At 39.9% G+C, this 20985-nt stretch overlaps 1 protein-coding gene across 2 annotated transcripts in view; it reads right to left on the minus strand.

The window, feature by feature from the left end:
- SVEP1 (sushi, von Willebrand factor type A, EGF and pentraxin domain containing 1) overlaps nucleotides 1-16758 on the minus strand; it is a 167132-nt gene extending 150374 nt beyond the window's left edge. For both annotated transcript variants that reach the window (XM_001916149.5, XM_070251692.1), the window contains exon 1: nucleotides 15306-16758. In XM_001916149.5, coding sequence (XP_001916184.3) covers nucleotides 15306-15836 — 531 coding nt within the window. In that variant the 5' untranslated portion in view covers nucleotides 15837-16758. The remainder of the gene's footprint in view (nucleotides 1-15305) is intronic.
- Between the last annotated feature and the right edge of the window lie 4227 nt (nucleotides 16759-20985).

Below are 20985 nucleotides of genomic sequence, written 5' to 3' on the forward strand. Positions count from 1 at the left end.
TTTGGAAATTTATCAGATCAAACTATCCTTCCAAAAAAGCACCAAATGCCAGGAAACGTGGTGTAGAGATTGGGCTAATCCAAGTGTAAAACTATTATTGAGAAAGTAGAAAAATGTTATTTATGATTCAAAACTGTCAGGAAAGAAATCATGCTGTTTTACCAGGAATTTTAATAGTAACTATGAAGGAAAAGTTTAGCGGGAGTCTAGAATAGACGAAAGACACAAAGAATCTAACCATCATATTGCAAATATTTGGGCTTCAGGAATAACCCAATTCTAAAACTCTACAAAAAGCCAGATATATTTCAAATCAAATGTACTGACCCATGGGGAATTCAAAGGAATGGGGTTGAGGGGAGATTTTAAGTTCATGAACTTACAGTGTATTTTATTTGTTATGGTTATCCTAAATTTATCAAAAACACATTTAATTGTGACATTTATTAGTATTCCAAATAAATGACATTTGGAAGTGTTTTTGTTTTTCTTTTCTTTTTTTGTTTTGTATTTTAGTTTGTATGAATGATCACATGAACTACCATTAAAGAGCAAAAGATCCTGTGTTTCATATTTCAAAAAAAACCACCACTGAAATTAAACCCCAAATGATTTACGGTTGAGTTTGCATAGATTACGAGATTTATTATATGTATATACTTAAATAATCAATGACTGTAGTAATATTTACATATGTCATCATTCAAAGGAATTGAGTTTTAAAATTACCTTGAGTATAATATAGTCTCTGGTGGGTTAACCAATTCTTACAATTTAATTACACACTGGCACTTGGAACAGTGACAGTGTTCCTTAAATATGCATTGGATATGTAAATTAATCTAGTTTATTGTCTAAGGTACTTGAAGAAAGCTTTTTCCAAGCTTTGATGATCATAAGCTGACTATTAAAGCAAGGTTTTTTTACCCAAAGAAACTACTAAAATAGTCATAAGGGAAGTTTTTTTACTTTTGTGAAATGGAGCAGCATGTAAAAAAACAGGAATATTAAAATGCAGGGGAACACTGAGTAGCTCAGAGTAGGATAAACTGAATTTAGTTGGAAGACCAAGTTTTGTACTGAGGTTTGGCATACAAGTTTATAAACTTAAGTTTACACTGTATGATATTTTGAGACGGGGACTAGATGTACCTAGGACTAGAAAAATGGATTTTGCTTGAGTCACATTTTTATTTTAATGAAGGGTGTGAGCTTGAGTACAGGCCTTGGATCAGAGAAACCTAAGAATTCAGAAAACTAGATAAATGAAGAGGACAGAGGCAGATACGTTGCAAATAGAAGCTATGACCTCACACTGCCTCAGTGTCTTGGTCTCCGCAATGATTGGCAGAGACATCCGCCAAGGTACATGAGGTGGGGGATGCTAGCCAATGCAATTCTTTGTATAAAAATGACATTGGAGAGGCAATTTCCTGGACTGAACGGGGTGAAGGGCGTGGGTGATGACGGTGATCACTTGGGATTATCAGGCACTTTAGAGAGTGTCCATTCAAATGACAGTTCACTCCTCTTAGTCCTGCGTCTGCTCCATTTGGCCTTTTGCTTGGCCATCCACATACCCAAGGCCCCCTCATGGCTGTCCTCTCTGCCTCATGTCTTTGCAATGAACTTCATTGATGAGTATGTATCAGATTCGCACCTACTAGATCTGACAATATAGCATAGAGGCACTATTACATGGTGGTTAAGAATTTAGACTTTTGGCCCAGACTGCCTGGATTTGAATTCCAGCACCTTGACTTACCAGCAGTGTAATTTTGGTCAAGTTACTTATACTCTCTGTGCCTCAGTTTCCTCATCTGTACTTGGAGATAATAATAATAACCTAACTGAGGAGGTTTTTCTGTTGCAAGGATTTAATGAATTCATACAGGGAAAGGGCTTAGAGTGGTACCTGAAAAATAGTCATTACTCATTATCATTATTATGATTAGCAAAAGGAACTTTTAACATGTAGCTAAAATATGTCTGTCAAGTAGATAAGCCAAATACAATGAAACCAATATTTCACTCAAAGCTGTGAATGAAAACAAGTAGGCACATTTGTGGAGGCTGACAAGATAGGATTAGGAAAAATTATGACTCTATAACCAATAACCATACAACTCCACCTGAGCCAAGAAGAGGTGATAATGTCTTGGGCTGAGGAACAGAAAAATAACTACTTGAACCTGTGCTGTTATGAGGATGACATTATGGGAGTGGTTAAAGGGCAGTGCTGACAGTGACATGGAGAAGGGACAGGAATCCAAAACTTCAGATGCCTGTAGATTCTGAACTCACTGGAAGGAGTTCTCTCTGAGGTGCTGGGGGGTTTGCCTCCTTCACCAGATTTATGGGAAAAAAGAATCTCAGACACCTGTCTGAGATTCTACTCAATACTCACATTGCTCCCTTGGGAAAGTGGTCTGAAGAGTAAATTTGCTGAAAGTACTATAATCTATCATTTAAAAAGTCAAGCATTCACTGAATATTCCTTCGAGAAGATGTCATAACTATCCTTGTTTTAGTTAGAAAAAAAATCAGAGACGCACAATACTATCCTTGATATATTAAAATTAAAACCATTAAGTATACTAAGATATCTCTTTTCAAGAATTCTAAGGTTATAATGAATGCCATTTTCTAGGTCCCATAGCAGACAGAAAATCAAATAAGATGTGATCTCTGTCCTCAACAAGCAGAGGAGTGACAGACATCACCTAGATAACAAGTGCTATGAAAGAGTTATATACATTTCCCTATAATTTCCTTATCTAATTAGATACGTCCATACAGTATTTCTCCACAATTTGGGAAAACGTCAAACAGGTGAATATAGATCACCCTGAAAAATTCCTGCAAAGAACTATACTGCTGAGACTTAAACTACCTCTGCCTACTAAATTCTGATATTAGGTCTTATGCCTTGAAACTATAGAAGAAACTATAGAAGGAAGGGAAAATTTTGAAAGAGCAGAAAGTGAAAGAAAATAAAGAAAAAGTCATTGGTGCTTTCTGTGTTTGTGGACTCCTAAACGCTGGCCAGTGTTTGTGTTCTTTGGAGAACTCTCCATCTTTCCTCAGTTTCCACTTCCAGTGGTACACCCAATAACTTCTTACTACTGGAGTTGCCTTGCTTAATGGGCAATAAAGGGAGTCATGTCCAGCTATTGTCCATGGTCCTCCTTCACCCCTGGAAAAGTCACCCATCCTTGCTTTGCCAAATGTTGATAGTGCAGGCTGTTCCTCTGAGGTCCCCTTTCTGCCTGCAACAGTAGACACTGTCAATGCCCCCCAGCCTCCCCCTCCGTCATCCCCATATTCTAGTGTCTGGATCTCTTTGCCTGAGGGCTTCCTTTGGTACCTGGAGACCCCTCTGTCCACTTGCACGGGAGGTGAGAGTGACAGAGAATTAACGCCCTCCAGGGAGCAACTCTCAACAGTGATTGACAGGAGACGGTCTACGGATAGCCCAAATTCCACTCACTTGTAATAATTCTAAGGCTTGACTTCTACACTTGCTCCCAGTGTTCCCCAGTGGGATTAAGCACCAGTTACCTTTCTGTTGTTGGTTCCCTTCCTTGTCTCACGTCTCCACTCTGCTATCAATGTTTACTAGCTTCACTTCCCAAACTGCTTCTGGCAGAACCCAAACTGAAACATCGGCCTTGCCTCTGGCTTGCTTTGTCTCCATTAAATAGGCACAGGGGTAAACCAAGACTTCTACTCAAGTAAATTGCCAACCAGTATATACAACGCTGGTCTCCCCTTCACTTAACTGCTGGAAGGGGAAAGCACTCCATGAGGGGCAGGAGAGATTGGCCTTTCAATATGAACACTGATCTTCCCCAAAGCCAAGATCCCATGCCTGCTCTGTTCCTCTGTCTCTGGTTTTCTCTTCTCCTCAGTTCTCTGATGGTATAAACTTGATTAGGGTGCTGGGTGGGAGTGGTGGTGGCGATAGTTGATTTTGTAGGGCGTGTTCTGCACAGTAGCCATGAACTCTGGGGAAATGTATCCTTCTCAATTGCTGGAGGCCTTCTTTAAAATGTGGAATATCCAGTGCTCATTATTTTAAGCCATGGGTCCTGGTGCCAAATCTGGGACAATAAAGTCCGACATAACATCCCATTGCAGACGAGTATTTAAAATACAGATTTTTACTACCGATTAGATACATACAGCCTAAACTTTGTATCTTTATCGCTAGAAAATTCCAAAAATAACAGCCTGAAATCACCACTTTGGGAGCAACATTTAAAAGCCAAGAATGCATATTTTGAAGCAAATTGTGACTAAAAAGTGAGAAATCTTGGCTAGAAATTACTGTGAAAAACACAAACAAAAATTGCTTAATTTCTTTCAAAGTCAATTGCAGATTCATCTGGAAAGGTAAAGCCTATAAAATAGGGTTAAAATGATGGGGCCTTATTTGCAGATATGACTCCATTGGTCGAGGTGAAAATGAGTGAGCCAAGTTGAAAGAGGTGCCCTTATCAAAATACCCTATCAAACAACACATTTGAATGTGCCTGAACTCTCGCCATCATCAACAGCAGGCAAAGAGATTGCCTTTTACTGCACAGAACAAAAATCACAATAAAAAATGAAGCTGGAGAGCTAGAGAAGGAGAATTAATTGTGGAAAATGGGTCCTTTGAGGCAACTATTTCACTTACATGTGATAACACTGGCGGATTAGAGAATATCCTTCTTCTCTGAGAATGTTCTTTGATGAGTATTATTAGTCAGAGTAAGAGAGACTGACAAAGCAGTGGGTCAGCATCCCTCTCCCCGTGTGACAAGCCAAAGGAGGGCCACATTCTCCTGATCTCTCAGGAAGGCGATGGAGTCAATTACTCCCACCATCTGCAGCCTCAACACCCTGCTCTGTGTCACATCCTGGCCAGCCATGCAGGCTCCTCTTCTCAGTGAACACCTGCTGGGAGCTTGTCAAGCAGGGAAACAACTACTATAATGTGTGTGCAGATTTTTATGTGAATCTGGATTCTCAAGATCCAATGTGACACTAGGAGAGAGGAGAGGCACAGCTGGGTGAGTAACAGGGTCCAGTAGGGTCAGGGCTTTCAATCCAGCTCAGTTATCCCATCCTGACAGACTCAATGCTATAGGACTTGGCAATTGACAAGAAAAGATTTGAAATGCTTCATTTCAACTTCCTGATAATAAGCTAATGCGTCATTTTCTTTCTTAACGCAGAGCTGTATTATGGAATAGAATACAAAGTTCTCATGAATATTTAAGACCAAAACTGAGATGTAAAAGGATTTTTACATTTGAGACCAATCACTTCAGGCTATGCCTCCAGATGCCCCAAAGGTATGTCTTCAATCAGCTGTGCCTAGGTAGACATTGATATTTCATTTCCTAGTAAGTAATACATGGTCATTATAAGTAATTTTTCAAATGCAGAAGAATCAGATGTATTTAAGTAGGTAAATATACTATCTGTGGGTATATAGTATTAACATTTTGAAAATTTTCTTCCCAGTTTTTTTCTGAAGGTTATTTTATGAAATTGGACTTACATGTACAGTTTTATATACTGATGATAAACACACAGAGTTTCAGCTCATTTAACATGAGATTTGGCCAATTTACCTTGTCATTAAATAGTCTTTAAAAATATGATTTTATTGACTATAATACATTTCAGTGTGGCTATGTTATTTTATTAAATCTCCTTCAGTTGTTAGAACTGGGCAGTTGCTGCTTCTACTTTGCGTATGGAGTGTCAGCCATCAGTTACCCTCTGGCCCCCCCCAAACTCCCATTTCTCACTCTTCCCCTGGGGAGGAGGGCTTCCTCAGCCCCACCCTCTCCCCTTCTCTTTGGCTTTTGCCTGCCAGGAAGGAGCCGCCTAAGTTTTACAGAGGTAGGCTCCATGTGCCCGGCACTGCCTGCTCCTGGGGAGGCAAGTCAGTCTCATTTAGAGATTCAGTATTAGGAAGCTGTGCACCTCAGTCACATTCTCCATTACCAATATCATCTTTGAAATTAAAAAAAAAAAAAGAAAAGAGTATATGAGCCAGCCCTGATGGCCTAGTGGTTAAAGTTCACGCTCTTACCACTTCAGTGGCCAGGGTTCAGTTCCTGGTCTCAGAACCACACCACTCATCTGTCAGTACCATGCTGTGGCGGCAGCTCACACAGAAGAACTAGAAGGACTTACAACTATGATATACAACTATGCACTGGGGCTTTGGGAGAAAAAAAAGAAAAAGAAGAAAAAAGAGTATATTTTGCTATTAGGAGCATTTTAGCAGGAATTAAGAAAATAGTGCATCACCTCATGTCCCTCAAAATATATTTTATACACTCTAGCAATAACTTACAACTTGAAAAATATTCAACTTGGACTTTACTCAGTAAATGACTAAGTAAATTAGTCAAATGACTCAACCACGTAGTAAGTCCTGCTAAAAACTTTCTTTAAAATATTTCTTTCTATTAATCTTGTAAGAAGTCATTTTTTCATTAATTTTGAATTACATCCATTCACATTAAACCAAGTAGCTATCACTAATTCCACATACGTAGTAATTAGAATCTAGCCTTAAGTTTATAACTTTCACATGTACTGCAGCTACGAAAGAAAGGCTCTGAATTTGAGAAATCTTTATTGTTTAACTCTTTATACAAATAGAATAGCAACTGCTTGAATGACCTCAGAAGAAAGATAGATAGCAAAAACGATGAATTCTTTAAAAATCTTTTCATGAAGATTGATAAGAAACTGTACCTAATAATGGGCTGCAGATTTCATTTTTCAACACTGTCATCCATTTCAAGCCAAGTGCTGTACTAATATCCATGAGCTACAAGAATAGCTCTCACAGAGTTTACCTATCCACCCATGGCCTCCAAACCAGAGCAGGTTATTGTACGCAAGCAGATTCTATGCCAGAAACCCATTCTTCATATGGCCTGGGGAGCTTTAGAGAACAGTCTTAAATATCTATGGGAAACACACAATACAGAACCGGAAAATCCTCTTAACTTAGAAGCCTCTTAACCTACCAGCTTACTCTAGAAAAGCCAAAGAAGCACGATGTTTTCCTGAGAAATGTTAACTTAGGTTTACTAAATTAACAATAAAATATTGATTTTATTTTGTAATACGCTTTTTCCCCCCATCACTCTCAATATAATCTTTTATTTGGGAGTGAATGCCATATTATTTAGAAGCTTCCGGTTTCTGGGAAACTAACATAGGAGGTTTCTTTTGCCCAGATTTAAATGGACTGCTCTGGAACTTAGATAGCTTTTACTCAAGAAAGTATAATCTAGCACAAAGACTAAGGTATTTTTTAGTTAGCCAAGGTCTGAGTCTTCCATTTTGACCTGGGTCAGGCCAGTGCCACTTGAGGGAGAAATGAAGTGGGATTTCCAAACATTTTGCTGGTTAGACACATGCTCATCCTGACACACTGGTATGGCTAAGACTGCTCATTACTTCCTCAGCATCCATCTCTCCTTCCTCTTCAAGGGTGAGCATGAGACCAAGTTTTCCCCAATGAGATCTACATGGACGTATTGTGTGGATTGCCACAGAGTCTCCTTAAAGAGTGATGTGACTGTCTTTGCCCTTTCCTCCTTCCTGAGTTTTGGAATAAGCCCCTGATGATAGGAGCTCCAACAGTCATCTTAGGCCATTAGGTGACCTGATGATAGTGGAGCAGAGAGCTGAAAGGAGAGACTCTGGATCCCTGAAGACACTATAGAGCTGCCATATTAGAGTTTTCTACTCAAGACAATTTGAGAGAGAAATAAATGTTTATCGTGTTTAAGCCAGTGGCACTTTAGATTTTTCTATTATATCCAGCTAAACTTACTCCAAGCTAATTCCCTGGGTTAAAAAGGAAGCTCAGGAGGCAAACTAGAAGGGATTATACCATCTCAGATTCTGTCAATGATTGGTCCATGTTAGACCATGGAATAGCAATCAAGGACCACAACATGAAATTCCAAGGGCCAGGTGGAAACTCTGACGAATTGAGAGAAATCATACCCAGAACTGCTACATAGTCTAATTTGCCAAGAGTAAGCCAAAAGGTCAGATTTTAAAAAAATGCTATCTCTTGACTTTAAAATGTCTGCTAAAATTAAAATATATATATTGTGTGTGTGTATATATCCGGATATTTCAAAATACACACAAATGTGTGTGTGTATCTCTGATTGAAATGCACCCATGGGATGAATATGGCCTGAAAGCCACGGTTTATGTCCTCTGGGTTAGAATTTTTGGCTTTATATCTATGTAACACTTTTACAGCTCTGGAAATGGAATCTCCCACTTCTTACTAAGTTTTGATGCAACTCAAGACACAAAGGGAATTAGCAAAACATGGGTGAGGATAGGGGGTAGAGTGGAGGGGAGGAGACAGACCAGATGAGAAGTCAGAAGACTAGATTGACTCTATTTTTGACATTCACTTAGCTTTGTGATTAGCATTTAGTCACTTAACTTCTCCCAGAATCTGATAACTTTCCTGTAAAACTGAATCTGTAAAACTGATTCTGTAAAGTCACAATATGAAAGAACTTTGTAAATTACAAATCACTTTACAAATTAAAGGTATATCTGGTCAAGAATGAATACATTTAGTAATTCTACTTCATGTCCACTATTAAGAGAAATTCTCTCTTAGAACATGTATCATAAGGACATTGGGGGGGACTTTTCTATCCTTTGACCATAGAAGCAAGGTAGGACAGAGCAGTCTATCCTCTCTCTGTGTCTAAGAATTTGCAGTCTTTGATCAAGAGTTCTCATGATGCATTTCAACCAAACATAATTTAGTACTGGCAGCTAATAAGGATAAATATCTTTAACAGCAACTGTAGATGTACATTCTTATTACATACCACAGTGTCCTATTTGCTGGGAAAAACAAAACTAACAAACAAAATATATGCAAATGCTAGATTAAGAAGAAATTTGAATTCAATATTTTGGAATTATTTGCTCTCTCTCTCTTCAAATCAAGAATTTTAGTACCATTTTTTGACTAGGAAATACACATGAGTCTGGGTCTATATTATGCATTGAAGATTAATTCATTCATTCACACTTCTAAAGTTCTGATGGGATTACAAAAGAAGTTCCCATATAAGACCAAGGCAATATGAGAATTGTTTAAAAGTTTAAGAAGCACAAAAGAGAGAATGCTTCCAGAGGTACATTTAGAAATATATCTTTTCAGATGTGGAGAAAAGGGAACCCTCATACACTGCTGGTGGGAATGCAAACTGGTGTAGCCACCATGGAAAACAGTATGGAGATTTCTCAAAAAATTAAAAATAGAAATACCATATGACCCTGTTACTCCACTTCTCAGTACTTATCTAAAGAACATGAAAACACTATTTCAAAAAGATATATGCACTCATATGTTCATTGCAGCATTATTCACAATAGCTAAGACCTGGATGGTACCTAAGTGCCATCAACAAGGGATAAACAAGATGTGGTGTATATATATATATACATATATATATATATACACACACACAGTGGAATACTACCCAACCATAAAAAAGAACAAAACTGTGCCATTTGCAATACTATTGATGGATCTTGGGGGTATTAGGCTAAGCGAAGTAAGTCAGACAAAGACAACTACCATATGACTTCACTCATATGTGGAAGATAAACAAACACATACATATGGAGAACAGGCTGCTGGTTACCAGAGCGGAAGAGGGTAGGGGGAGGGTGAAAGGGCTAAAGGGGCACATATGTATGGTGATGGACGGAAACTGGACTTTTGGTGGTGAACATGATGCAGCCTACACAGAAGCCAAAATATAATGATGTGCACCTGAAACTACACAAAGTTATAAACCAACGTGATCTCAATCTAAAAAAAGAAATATATATTTTCAGTATTGAAAAAGAACTTAGCTTCTGCAACAGTAATTCATTCTTGACATCTAAATCATGCTCTGAGTTTGGAACACCTGAATCCACTGCAGATTGTACGACTCCCCCGCCCCTTTCAATGGGAAAGGAGAACCCAAACTTTCCTTATTCTTTTAGCATCTGGGCCATCAGAAAGACTGCTGCAAAGGCTATTATCCTTTTATCGTATGAAAACAAAATGGTCCTACTTTCACTCACCAGCGTTTTAATCTAGTGGCATCTCACACATCTCCAGGTTTTATTGGAAAACTTAAAAGCAAATACTTTCTTCCCATGAGGCTGAGAGAGCAGATTACTCTCCAGGTAAAGGCGTGAATGTGTACCAGTGTGCACATGTAACGATGATGCTCTTCCCTTGAAGCTAAGAAGAGCTTCTGCCTATCTATTCCCAGTCTTCTGGCCATCTGAAGCTCAGATTTTTGGCAAGACAGCACATTCCCCACCAGAGGATCATATTTCTAGAACTCTGGAACAACGAAGAAAGCAGAAATTTTTTTTTCAAAGGAAGCTTCATGCTATGTTTATTTAACAGATATTTAGCTCAAGTGAAGTGGGAATGAGGGGCTCTGATTTTACTTTGATGTGAAAGGCTTAGAAGATGGAGAGTCCTGCACGCATAGTGGGGTCAATCCAAAATATGCAGTTTAGGAAAGGCAATACATAAATACATGGTGAGAAGAAAAACCAAGAGGAAGGTTCGTTATGAAACAATCATTCCCAGGAAAGGAAAAGCTGACGAGCTTTCTGTTAATTTCATAAAAGGTTTTCATGTAATTAACCTCAAGGTGCTAACTCCCCATTCTATTGGTTGTGTCTCTGGAAGGATCTGTGCTAACTACAGATTTCACTCCTTTAGTCTTCGCACTCTTTGATGAGCGCTAGGCGGTGGTGTTTAAAAAGAAACACTCGACACTGCGGTTTATCCATTCAAATAAAGTGTGATAACAGTGTCCACACATAGACTGCCCATTAAGTTGTACAATTCCGACACCAAATAAAACAATGAAGCAACAGTTAGACTTTTTGTTTAGTTAATCACATGTGCTGAGAGATGACAGCAAATTTCACACTGGTAAAGGAAATTCTACATCCTGAGATTTTACATAAGAGGCGTAAGGTGTTCGAATTGTGTGGGGTAGCTGTGTACTCACAAACACGCATCTACATGTATGTCTGTATCTGTGTCTGTGTATAGTTGTGTGGGCATTCAGTTTTCAAGGGAAAATGTTTGAAAAGCTAACTTTTCTGGGGAAAGTAATTAATTACCTCAAAAATGTACCTATGATTTTCAATTTCACAGATCACAGGCCCTTCCGATATTACCATTCCGTACACACACTGGAACTGACGAACTGTCTAATTTCCACGGTGAAATGTGAAAGTTTCATAGCCAAGCCCAAGCCACACAGCTTACCATTTTCAAACTCATTCGGAGACGAAAAATGCTTACCTGCCCTCTATGTGAAAATTCACATTCAAACCTCACCGATGCCATTTCTAAACACTAGTCATCTTCTATCAACTTTCTCCGAATATCATATTTTAATTATACCTAAGAATGCTCACCAGAGGTTTGGGAAAGTTACAATAAAGACATGTAGGTTTCCAGGTTAGACAGAGACTGAGTCCAGCCAACCCTCTCCTGCACCTTCTCGTAACCAAACCAAAATGAGAAAGAAAAATACAGTCAAGGAGAAGTTCAGTGGACACAAATTTTGAGAACTTTCTGTTTGTTGATTACAAATGGATCCAGACTGAAGAAAGGCACTGGGAACCTCGTTGGCAATTCTACTTTCCAAGACAGGATGTAGCATTTGGAAGGAGAAAGCTGAAGACAGAGCAGGTCTTGAGGCGAGCAGTGCATACTCAACTCATTACCCATTTAACTATTTTGGATCAAAGGTACTCAGAGGCCCCAGGCAAACCTGGCCAAACCAAACAGAGGAGCTGGGATATGGCAAGTTTCTCCCTGATGCAGTAGGGATCTTCTCTGATGGAGTAGGCAGGGACATCAGGAACAAGGCCAGACACCGGGACCTCATGAGTATTTGGACTGGAGGCCAATAGAGTACTGGGTCTGCAAAACTGAACCCTGCCCACTGCAACTGCTTCAATAAACAGAGAGCATCTTTAAGGCATTATTTCATCTCTTAAAGGCAAAAGTCTTTCAAACTTCACAGGAAATGCATAAAAGCACAAATGAAAAGAAAAAAGATTCAATGGAGTGATAAAGTGATAGATGCTATCACCAGAAACAAAATTAAAAGGCAAGTGAAACACCAAGAAAAAAAAATACTTGTCTTGTACTTAGAAGCAGAAGAGTTAATATCATTAAGATTTAAGGAGCATTTGCAAATCAATAAGGAAAAGAACCATCCTCATACGAAAAATGGATAATAGTCCCAAAATATTTTAATGGATAGTCAAAAAAGAAGAGCTGGATATGGCCAATAATATACAAAAAAAAGTGTTCAGCCTCACTAATAAAGAAATGCAATTGAAAATGGGACTCCATTTTTCACATATAAAGTCGAGGTGGCACATTCAAATGATACTAACCCGTTTGGCTGCATCCTAGATACTGATCCAGGCACTGCATATGGGAGGGCAATTTGGTACCAATTTTCTGCATGTATCAAAGGCCTTAAAAAAAAGGGGCCTAGTCTTTGTTGCAACAATACCTACCACTTCAGAAATATGCGTTAAGGAAATTATTAGCGATATGGGCAAAGATTTAGTTATCCAGTGTCATTTGTAACAGCCTAAATATATAATATTGGCAATTACATGATAAAAAAGGTATGTTCTACAACGGAATACAGTGTGGCCATGAAAAATGATAAAGTAGAAGGGTATTTCTTATTATGGAAAGAAGACAGAAAATACGGTGTAATAGAAAGTCAAGTTACAAGAAAGAACGTACGATATGATCTTTTTTTGAGTAAACATTAAGCAGGATATACATACATGTATGAAAACATACCTATTACCTAGACAACTGCAAAAAGTCAAGAAGGGTATGTACCAAAATATTACAGTATATTTATAGGAAATTTTCCTGATTATTTCACCAAGAATCCAGATACAGAAGACATGCTAAAACAAATCAACAATGTTTCTATACATCAAGAATAATTGCTTAAAATATAATTTGAAAAGATGTCATTCATGATAGAATGAATATATTTAGGTCTAAATAGAATACAGTTAGGTCTAAATTTGGAAAATATATGCAAGATTTAATTACTAGAGATCTACAACTTTACTGAAGTATATAAAAAGAACTGGTTATAAATGGGCAAACCATACTTTTTCTTGGAAGGACTATTACTATAAAATGTAAATAATCCCCAACTTAATTCAATATTTTCTATATTGAAATTAAAATCCTGGCTGGTTTCAATTGGAATATGTGAAAATGAATTAAAAATTCATCCTAAGTAATAAATACATAAGAAGTGATGTAAAAAGAATAGATAAAAGGAGAGAGAATTTGCACTACCAGATATTTGAATATATTGTAAAGTTATAATAATTAAATCATTTTTGCAAAGTTTAAAAACAATAGATAAGAGGATGGAATATCTTATTATCCAGGATAACAAAAAATTAATAGAAAGCCATGGGGAGATCAAATACCCATAAGCATTCAGTATATGATAAAAATGGCATTTGCTAAATTGGAAAAGGATAGATGGCCATTAAGCCAATGATACCGGGACAATTGGTTAATTATTTATTAAAACATAAAATTAGACATCTTTGTCATACCACACACTAAAGTAAGTTCCGTATGGATTAAATTGTTAAATGGAAAATTATTTCTCCAATTCGGGAAATGAGAAGGCCATTCTAAGAATATAGGAAAATATAAGATCTAAAGGACAAAGTTTGATGGATTTGAATATATAAAAACTTAAATCATCCATCTAACAACACTGCAATAAATAAAAGCAAAATGTTTTGACTTACATGTGAACTGGAAAAATATTTGCAGCATAAACAAAATACAGTTACTGGCCTTACTATATAAAGAGTTTTTACAAATCATTAAGAAAACAACTCCAAACATGTGCCATAATTGCAAAATGGACAAAACATACAACCAAGTGATTATCAAAGGAAAAATACAAATACCCAGTAAGTGTACTGGAAAATGTTCATCCTCAATAAAAAATATGAGTTTGTTAAAGTGATACCTCTATTCACCTACCAAATTAGCAAAGATCTTAAAAACAGTAGTCTATGATATTGGTGACCACGTGGCAAACTTACTGCTGTGATATTCTGCTGGTGGGAATGTAAATCTATACAACCCTTCAAAGGAGAATTGGACAATATGTACAAGAAATTTACAGACGTTTATTTCCTTTAATTCGGGAACTTTATAGAAATTCTTCGTAAAGAAGTAATTAAAGGGCTCCACAAATATTTATGTTTACCATAACTTGCTTAATAAAAAATCTAAGTGTCTGACCATAGGTGACGGGTAAATTATGATGTATGTATTCAACAGAATAGCATGCAACTAAGGGAGATATACGATATCTACATTATATTAGATATATCATATAATAATGTAATCATTTCATGATATGACAAATGAAAAATGTAGGCTGCAAAACAGCAAGACACCAATTTGGTTAAAAGTATGCACAGATGTGCATACTGGGCGAATGTAAACAGCATGTAAACAGTGGCTTTTTAAGAGTGATGGGATTGTGCTTTCTTTTCCTTTTCCTCCTTTTCACTTCATTCATTCCACAAACATTGCTACTACGTGTCAGACAGTTCTACATGTTCCAAATTTTCTTCAATTGAAGATATATTCCTTTGTAATCAGAAAAAGTTAAATTTTGTAAAAGTCCATCATCTAATACTGGCTTCTCTTCCAGAAGCTAAAAGTCTTGTAAAGGACTCAGAGCAAAAATAAGAAGGGCATGGAACGAAATGCATACTGAAAGCATAAAATTATGTAAAAGAGAACTGGGGAAATACTGAGCTTTCTCCACGTCTTACCTTTAGAGACTCTTCCTAAAACGTACTTACCTGTTCTGGCTTGGAACGGTCTGTCCCTACAAGCGTGAAGGTGAACAGCATCTTAAGGACCTCTTCCTAAAAGGGTCCTTAAAGACGCCCACTTAAAGAGCCTGTCACCCAGATAAGCGATTAAAATCCATTATCTCATGGGACCCCCACAACAATAGGAGGGTAGGTGTGACTCTGATTTTGTGGATGGGGACGCTTGACTTGGGAAGGTTGTGGCTTGCCGAAGATTGAGAGAGGGGTAGGCAGTAGTGAGTGGGAAGGGCCGGGGATCGGGGGCCGGGGTCGCGGAGGGGCGGGCGCCTTACCGCGGCTTGCTGGAAGGCGCCCTTGGTGTAGGTGCCGCCGCCGCGGTAGGTGATGGCCGGGATCTCTTGGCTGAGCAGCGCGCACTTGTGCTGGTGGGCGCGGCGGGAGGAGATGTAATCGACGCGCGGCACCACGTTGTTCTTGGACGAGAAGGTCACGATGGCCACGCGTGTGGCCGTGGGCACCACGGGGAAGTCGGACAGCAGCTTGCGGACGAACTTGAGCTCGCTGAGGAAGTTGGCTTGGCCCACGCTGGACGACTCGTCCACCAGGAAGACCAGCTCCAGGCGCTCGCTGAGCTCCCGCAGCCGCCGCACGCGTCGCCGGAACGCCTGGCCCAGTCGCTCCACTTTGCTCTCCGCCGCGTCCTCGCCGGGCGCGGGCGGCGAGGGCAGCCTCCCCGGAGCCCCGGGCGCGGCCTCGGGGAAGAGGCGGAAGCTGAAATTGCGCGACGGGGACATCTGCTGAAAGGTCGCCCAGCCCGAAACGAGCGCCAGACCCCAGCAACAAAAGGCCAGGCGCAGCCACATTGCGCTGGAGACGGAGCGGCCGGCCCGCAGCGCTGGCTTCGGCCCCGGCGCGGAGAGATGCTCGGCGGCCGGGCTCGCAGAGGGGCGTGCGCAACGCGGGGCGCGGGACGGCGGCCGCGAGCCTCAGCGCCCTTTCATCTGACACTGGGGACACAATCCAGACTCCTCTGGCAGCTCGGGGACTCGGGAGGGAACGCGCGCGCTCTCTATCCCTCTCGCGCTCGTCTTTTCTCTTCCCTCTCTCCTCCTCCTCTCTCTCCCTGAAGCCTATAAAATGTTTGAAGGAAAGGGGGCAGTCAAGGAAAATCTCCCGCTTCCCTCCTTCTCTCCCTCTCTTCCTCCTCTCTCTGTCTCTCCCTCTCCCCTCTCCTCTATCTCTGCCTCTATCTCTCTCCTCCCCCTCTCATTCTCCTCCCGGGATCTAGCCAAAGACTCGGAGATTCCATGACACCAGAACCCCGCGTCTGTCAGGCTGTCAACATTCCCGCAGCAAGCGCACCAGCGCTGGAGCCCTGATTGATCCCATATGTCTGGCAGGAGCTGCAGAGGAATTCACTGGAGATGGATCCAGATACCGAGAGTGCCACAGTAATTGGAAACACTTTGTAGAGGAAAACACACACGGACTGGCCAGAGTTGAAAGCATCATTTGAAAACTGCTTGCTCACCTTTCGTATCTCTTTTTCCCTCTTCGGTGCCCCAAAGCCCTCAAATAGATGTTTGACTTTCCTGTGGGGGATTTCTGGTTAGTGGGGTGTGTGAGTGTGCAGACTTTTGAGAGCCCCCACAGATCACACCACGTAGGGATTACGTCTACCCCTGTGCAACCCAGAGGGATGATTTGTCATTGTGCATCATTCATGCATTTGTTTATTCATCCATTTGTTCATTCCTTCATTAATTCAAAAAATATTTTTGAGTGCCTATTACGTGTCAGGACACCAACAATTTAGGGAGGAACAAAAATTAACATGGATCTTGTCCCCAAGGAACTCATAGGGTAACAAGTGAGGTGACCATTAGCCAGATATTCCACAAATAATATATATAGTTACAGCTATTGGTGCTAAGTGCTATGAAGGAAATCTTAGGTAGACAGACTTGACCTTGGAGAGGCCAGGGAAGCCTTCTCTGAGGATGTGGAGTTTGTGCTGAGATCTGAAGAATGAGTAGGGGGTCCATTTTCCCAAGTCCTCTTTCATGTGCTTGTGGACTGTTTCAACAGGTGAGACCCATAGAGGTCTATTTCCTTGGCTTTGAATGGTACCTGGCACATAGCTACTTTGAAACACAAGTTGTCTTGGGAGGGAAGGATGGTTTCCAAAGCAAGATGCCAAAGGGAGTGGTACAAGTGCAAAGAGGAGCACACTTTGCATAAGAGGTGGGGTCCTTGGTTAAAAGATTCCAACTAGGAGTCTGGAGTCCTGTGCAGATATGCATCTGCAGTCATATAAACCACCTGAACCAGGTCACTTCCAATCCTTGGCTTCAGTTTGCGCATATATTTCATGATGGAATTCAATAATTTCAAAGTTTCCTCTGTCTCCAATATCAAATGATTTAATTCCATCTATATTTAATGAAATACCTTCAGTGAGAGATATCATAGTGTATTGGTTGAAATGCTAGGACCCTAGAGTCAGTTTGCCTGGGATGAAATCTTGGCTCTGTCATTCACTGGTTGTATGACCTTGACATCAGTTTGCTTATCTATAAAATGGAGTAGTAGTAACAGCGTATTAAGGGTTATTAAAAATATAAAGTTCTTAGGACAGTGCTTAGAATACAACATGTAATCTATAAATGCTGGTTGCTGTTATTGCCACCTTTAATCGTAAATAGTCTTCAAATGTTTATTTTTCTAACAATATTTATTGACCCCCTACTGTGCCAGAATGGTAGATACTGAGGATTTAAAGGTAAATAAGACTCAGTTCCAGTCCTCCAAAAGTTCAAAGGATATCAGAAGAGAACATAGATTTGCAGTTACAAAGCAGTAGGACAATTGTAAGAATGGAGAAGGGGGAGCAAGAAGAAAGGTCTAAATCTTCCGGGGCATGAGCAAGACCTCATCTGAGCTGAGGTTTAAAAAAAAAAGAGAAAGTTTGTCCAAATTTCATCTACTCTGTGTTATTTCAAACACATCATCAGGAGCCAATATTTTAGGACTTTTACGTGCCAAGTACCATGGAAACTACTATGTGTACCAGCACATGTGTTCCCCACAAAAACCCAGGGAGGCAGACAACTGCTTTAGGACTTTGATTGCAAGCAATAGGCACCCAACTTCTTCTCATATAGACAGAAAGGGATTTCTTGGCCTATGTAACTAAACCAGAGAAAGGGCAGGGGTAGACCGGTCTCAAATAGGCTTGGAAAAGGAAATCCTACCTAGGTCTTCAATTTTTCTCTCGCTTCTGTTGCTCTCTGCATGTTAGATTTAGTCTCTGTCTTCAGATTTATGACCTGAGAAGGAAAGACTTCTCCAAGAGCTCCAGTTAAAAAAATTAACAAAAACCACCACCACCATCACCTTAAAGAACGACTCCACTGGAGTGGGCATGGATTGTATGGCCATCACTTAACCCCGCAGTGTGGATGAAGAGATGGGCCATTCTAGTTGTTCTAATTTAAGTCATATGCTCAGAGTGGCAGAGACTCCTAGTCACCCACTCACCACATCTGGTCTCCCCTTCTTGAACAGTGGTGGAGCTCCTGAATTTTGGCTTGGCACAATGGTGCCTGAAATAAAGACTATGTATCCCATCCAGGCTGGCAGATGGATGTGGCCATGTAGCTAGGTCCTGGGCAGTGATCTGTAAGTCCTGGTTTTGTGTGGCAGCTTCCAGAAAACCTTTTTAAAAGACAGCCATTGTCTTTTATCTGTTGTCTCTTCTTTTCCTTCCTTATTCCATCTTTCTGCCTGGAACATAAATAGGTGGCAGAACTGTAGCAGCCATTTTGGACCCTGAGAATGATGTTCATATTCTAACAATGGGTGAGTAATAAGCAGGAAAGAGCCTGGGTTCCTGCAGACCTCCCAGAGCAGAACCACCATATTCACCTCAGATTGCCTATCTACCCCTTTTACATTGAATTTTTCTGTTATATCCACATGAACTTGATCCTATAAACCCAAACCTGTAGCCATAAAGGTTATCCTCTCAATATATGCTTTCATGAATGTTCTGAAAAAAAGAAGACACAGTGAATTGCTCATTGGCTCTTGAAGTTGCCCCGAAAGGTGATACACATCCACTTCTGCTCCATTTCATTGGCCAAAGAAAGTTGCATGGCCATGTCTAACTCCAAAAGGACTAGGGAAGTACAATCCTACCATATTCCCAGGAAGCAGAAAGCTAGAAATATTTGTTGAACAGTTACCATATTGAGTCACATGACAATGGGAATACAACTGAGTTCAAAAAGCAAGGTAGAGACAAAACCCTGAGAAGCTTAGCCTGCCCTAAAATTTAGGAGGTTCCTATAGGAAAGAATTATTAATCAGTTCTGCAAGGGCTTTCTGATCTTTAGTTTGGGACAGTAAGTTTGCTTGATGCCTGCTATATTTACATCTAACTGTGCTGAATTATGTAGCAGTGCCCAATTCTAGCAGGAGTTTGTAATTGAACACCTATGGGAATTAGAATAAATTTTTCTTTTCCACATCTTGCTTCTCAGCCCTTCTTGGAATCTTTGCCTTTCTTGGCACAAAAGAAAATCCAATTATACTAAAATACAGTTGTCAAAATATTTTTAAAAACTAAATTTGTCATATAGTAATACATGTACTTCTTTATGATCACATTAAATAACATCGTCTATCAACTCTTCTAGTAAATGCCTTATTTTCAAAGTATTGATGGACGTAACAATATTTTGAGTTATTACCATGGGTTTAGGCACATTTAAAGATCCCTGGACAATTCTGACACATGCCCTAGGGGTGAGAGTATAAGGCTAACGTATTCTGGCATTGTGTACTTCCAATGGACTGAAGAGTCAGGCCTATGTTAATTTCCTCATGGTAAGAGAGTGGGACATAGAGAAGTCTTGCCTGAACATTATTAACACGGCTACTTCAATCTTGGCACGGCATCCCAGAGCTCTCTAGTGTGTTATATTCTCTAGTCTAGCAGTGGTTCTCAACAGGGGGTGACTTTGTACCCCCTGCACCAGGGAACATTGGACAATGTTTGGAGACACTTATTGGAGAAATGGTGTTACTAGCATCCAGTGTAGGGGCCAGGAATCCAACTAAACACCCTACAATGCACTGGACAGCCCCCACAACAAAGAATCATCCATTCCAACATCTTAATAGTGCTTAGATTCAAAATCTCTGGCCTATACCACACAGAAAATGATAAACTTTCACTAAACCAAAAACTGGGTTGGAGAAGCAACCTAAAGGTACGGTAATGACAACATGGAGCTGATTTGAGAAAAACTGCCCTGGCTTCATCCCATGAAATAAAGACTTCTGTGAAAAAAAAGTGTGCTGGGGGGTAAAGGATGGGTGATGCATTATATTTTTCTCACCGCCTGCACCCTGATTCAGATTCTCATGGTTTGATCAACCAGAAACTGAACTCAGTCCCTGTCTTTCCACTGGGACCTGCATAAAGGACACTCACCTTCACCCCCCTCTTCACTGCAACCCTCTTTCTACATTAAAGCGTGTGCTATAAAAAGATAGGACAAACTTGTGTTTGGGGAAAGATGGAAGGGGGCTGAGGAAGAGAACAGAGTGGGGCTGGCAGAGATCCTTCTGAGATGTCAAGAATCAAGATCAGTAAAGGGAATCAGAGGCAGGAAAATTTCCAGTTTCCCTGAGTGATGGGAATAATGTCTTGTTTTGTTTTAAAATCTATGACATCGTGTTAGTGAATCAAAGCAACAGGCAGTAGTGACAGGAGGAATATGCCACCTTGTGACCATATTTTATAAGATTATCTTTCTGTTGTGAATTTAACAAAGACATTCTCTCACATACAGAGGTGGGGAAAATATGCCATCCTGTATGTTTCTTTAAGGAGAATTACCCAAAGATGGAGTTTATGATGGAAAAGCCCTAACAATGGACATTGCAAACAACTAAAAAGCAATAAATATAAATAAACGTTGTAAATCTGGTTATAACACTAGA

The sequence above is a fragment of the Equus caballus genome, chromosome 25 (genome assembly GCF_041296265.1).
Source record: "Equus caballus isolate H_3958 breed thoroughbred chromosome 25, TB-T2T, whole genome shotgun sequence".
NCBI lineage: Eukaryota > Metazoa > Chordata > Mammalia > Perissodactyla > Equidae > Equus > Equus caballus.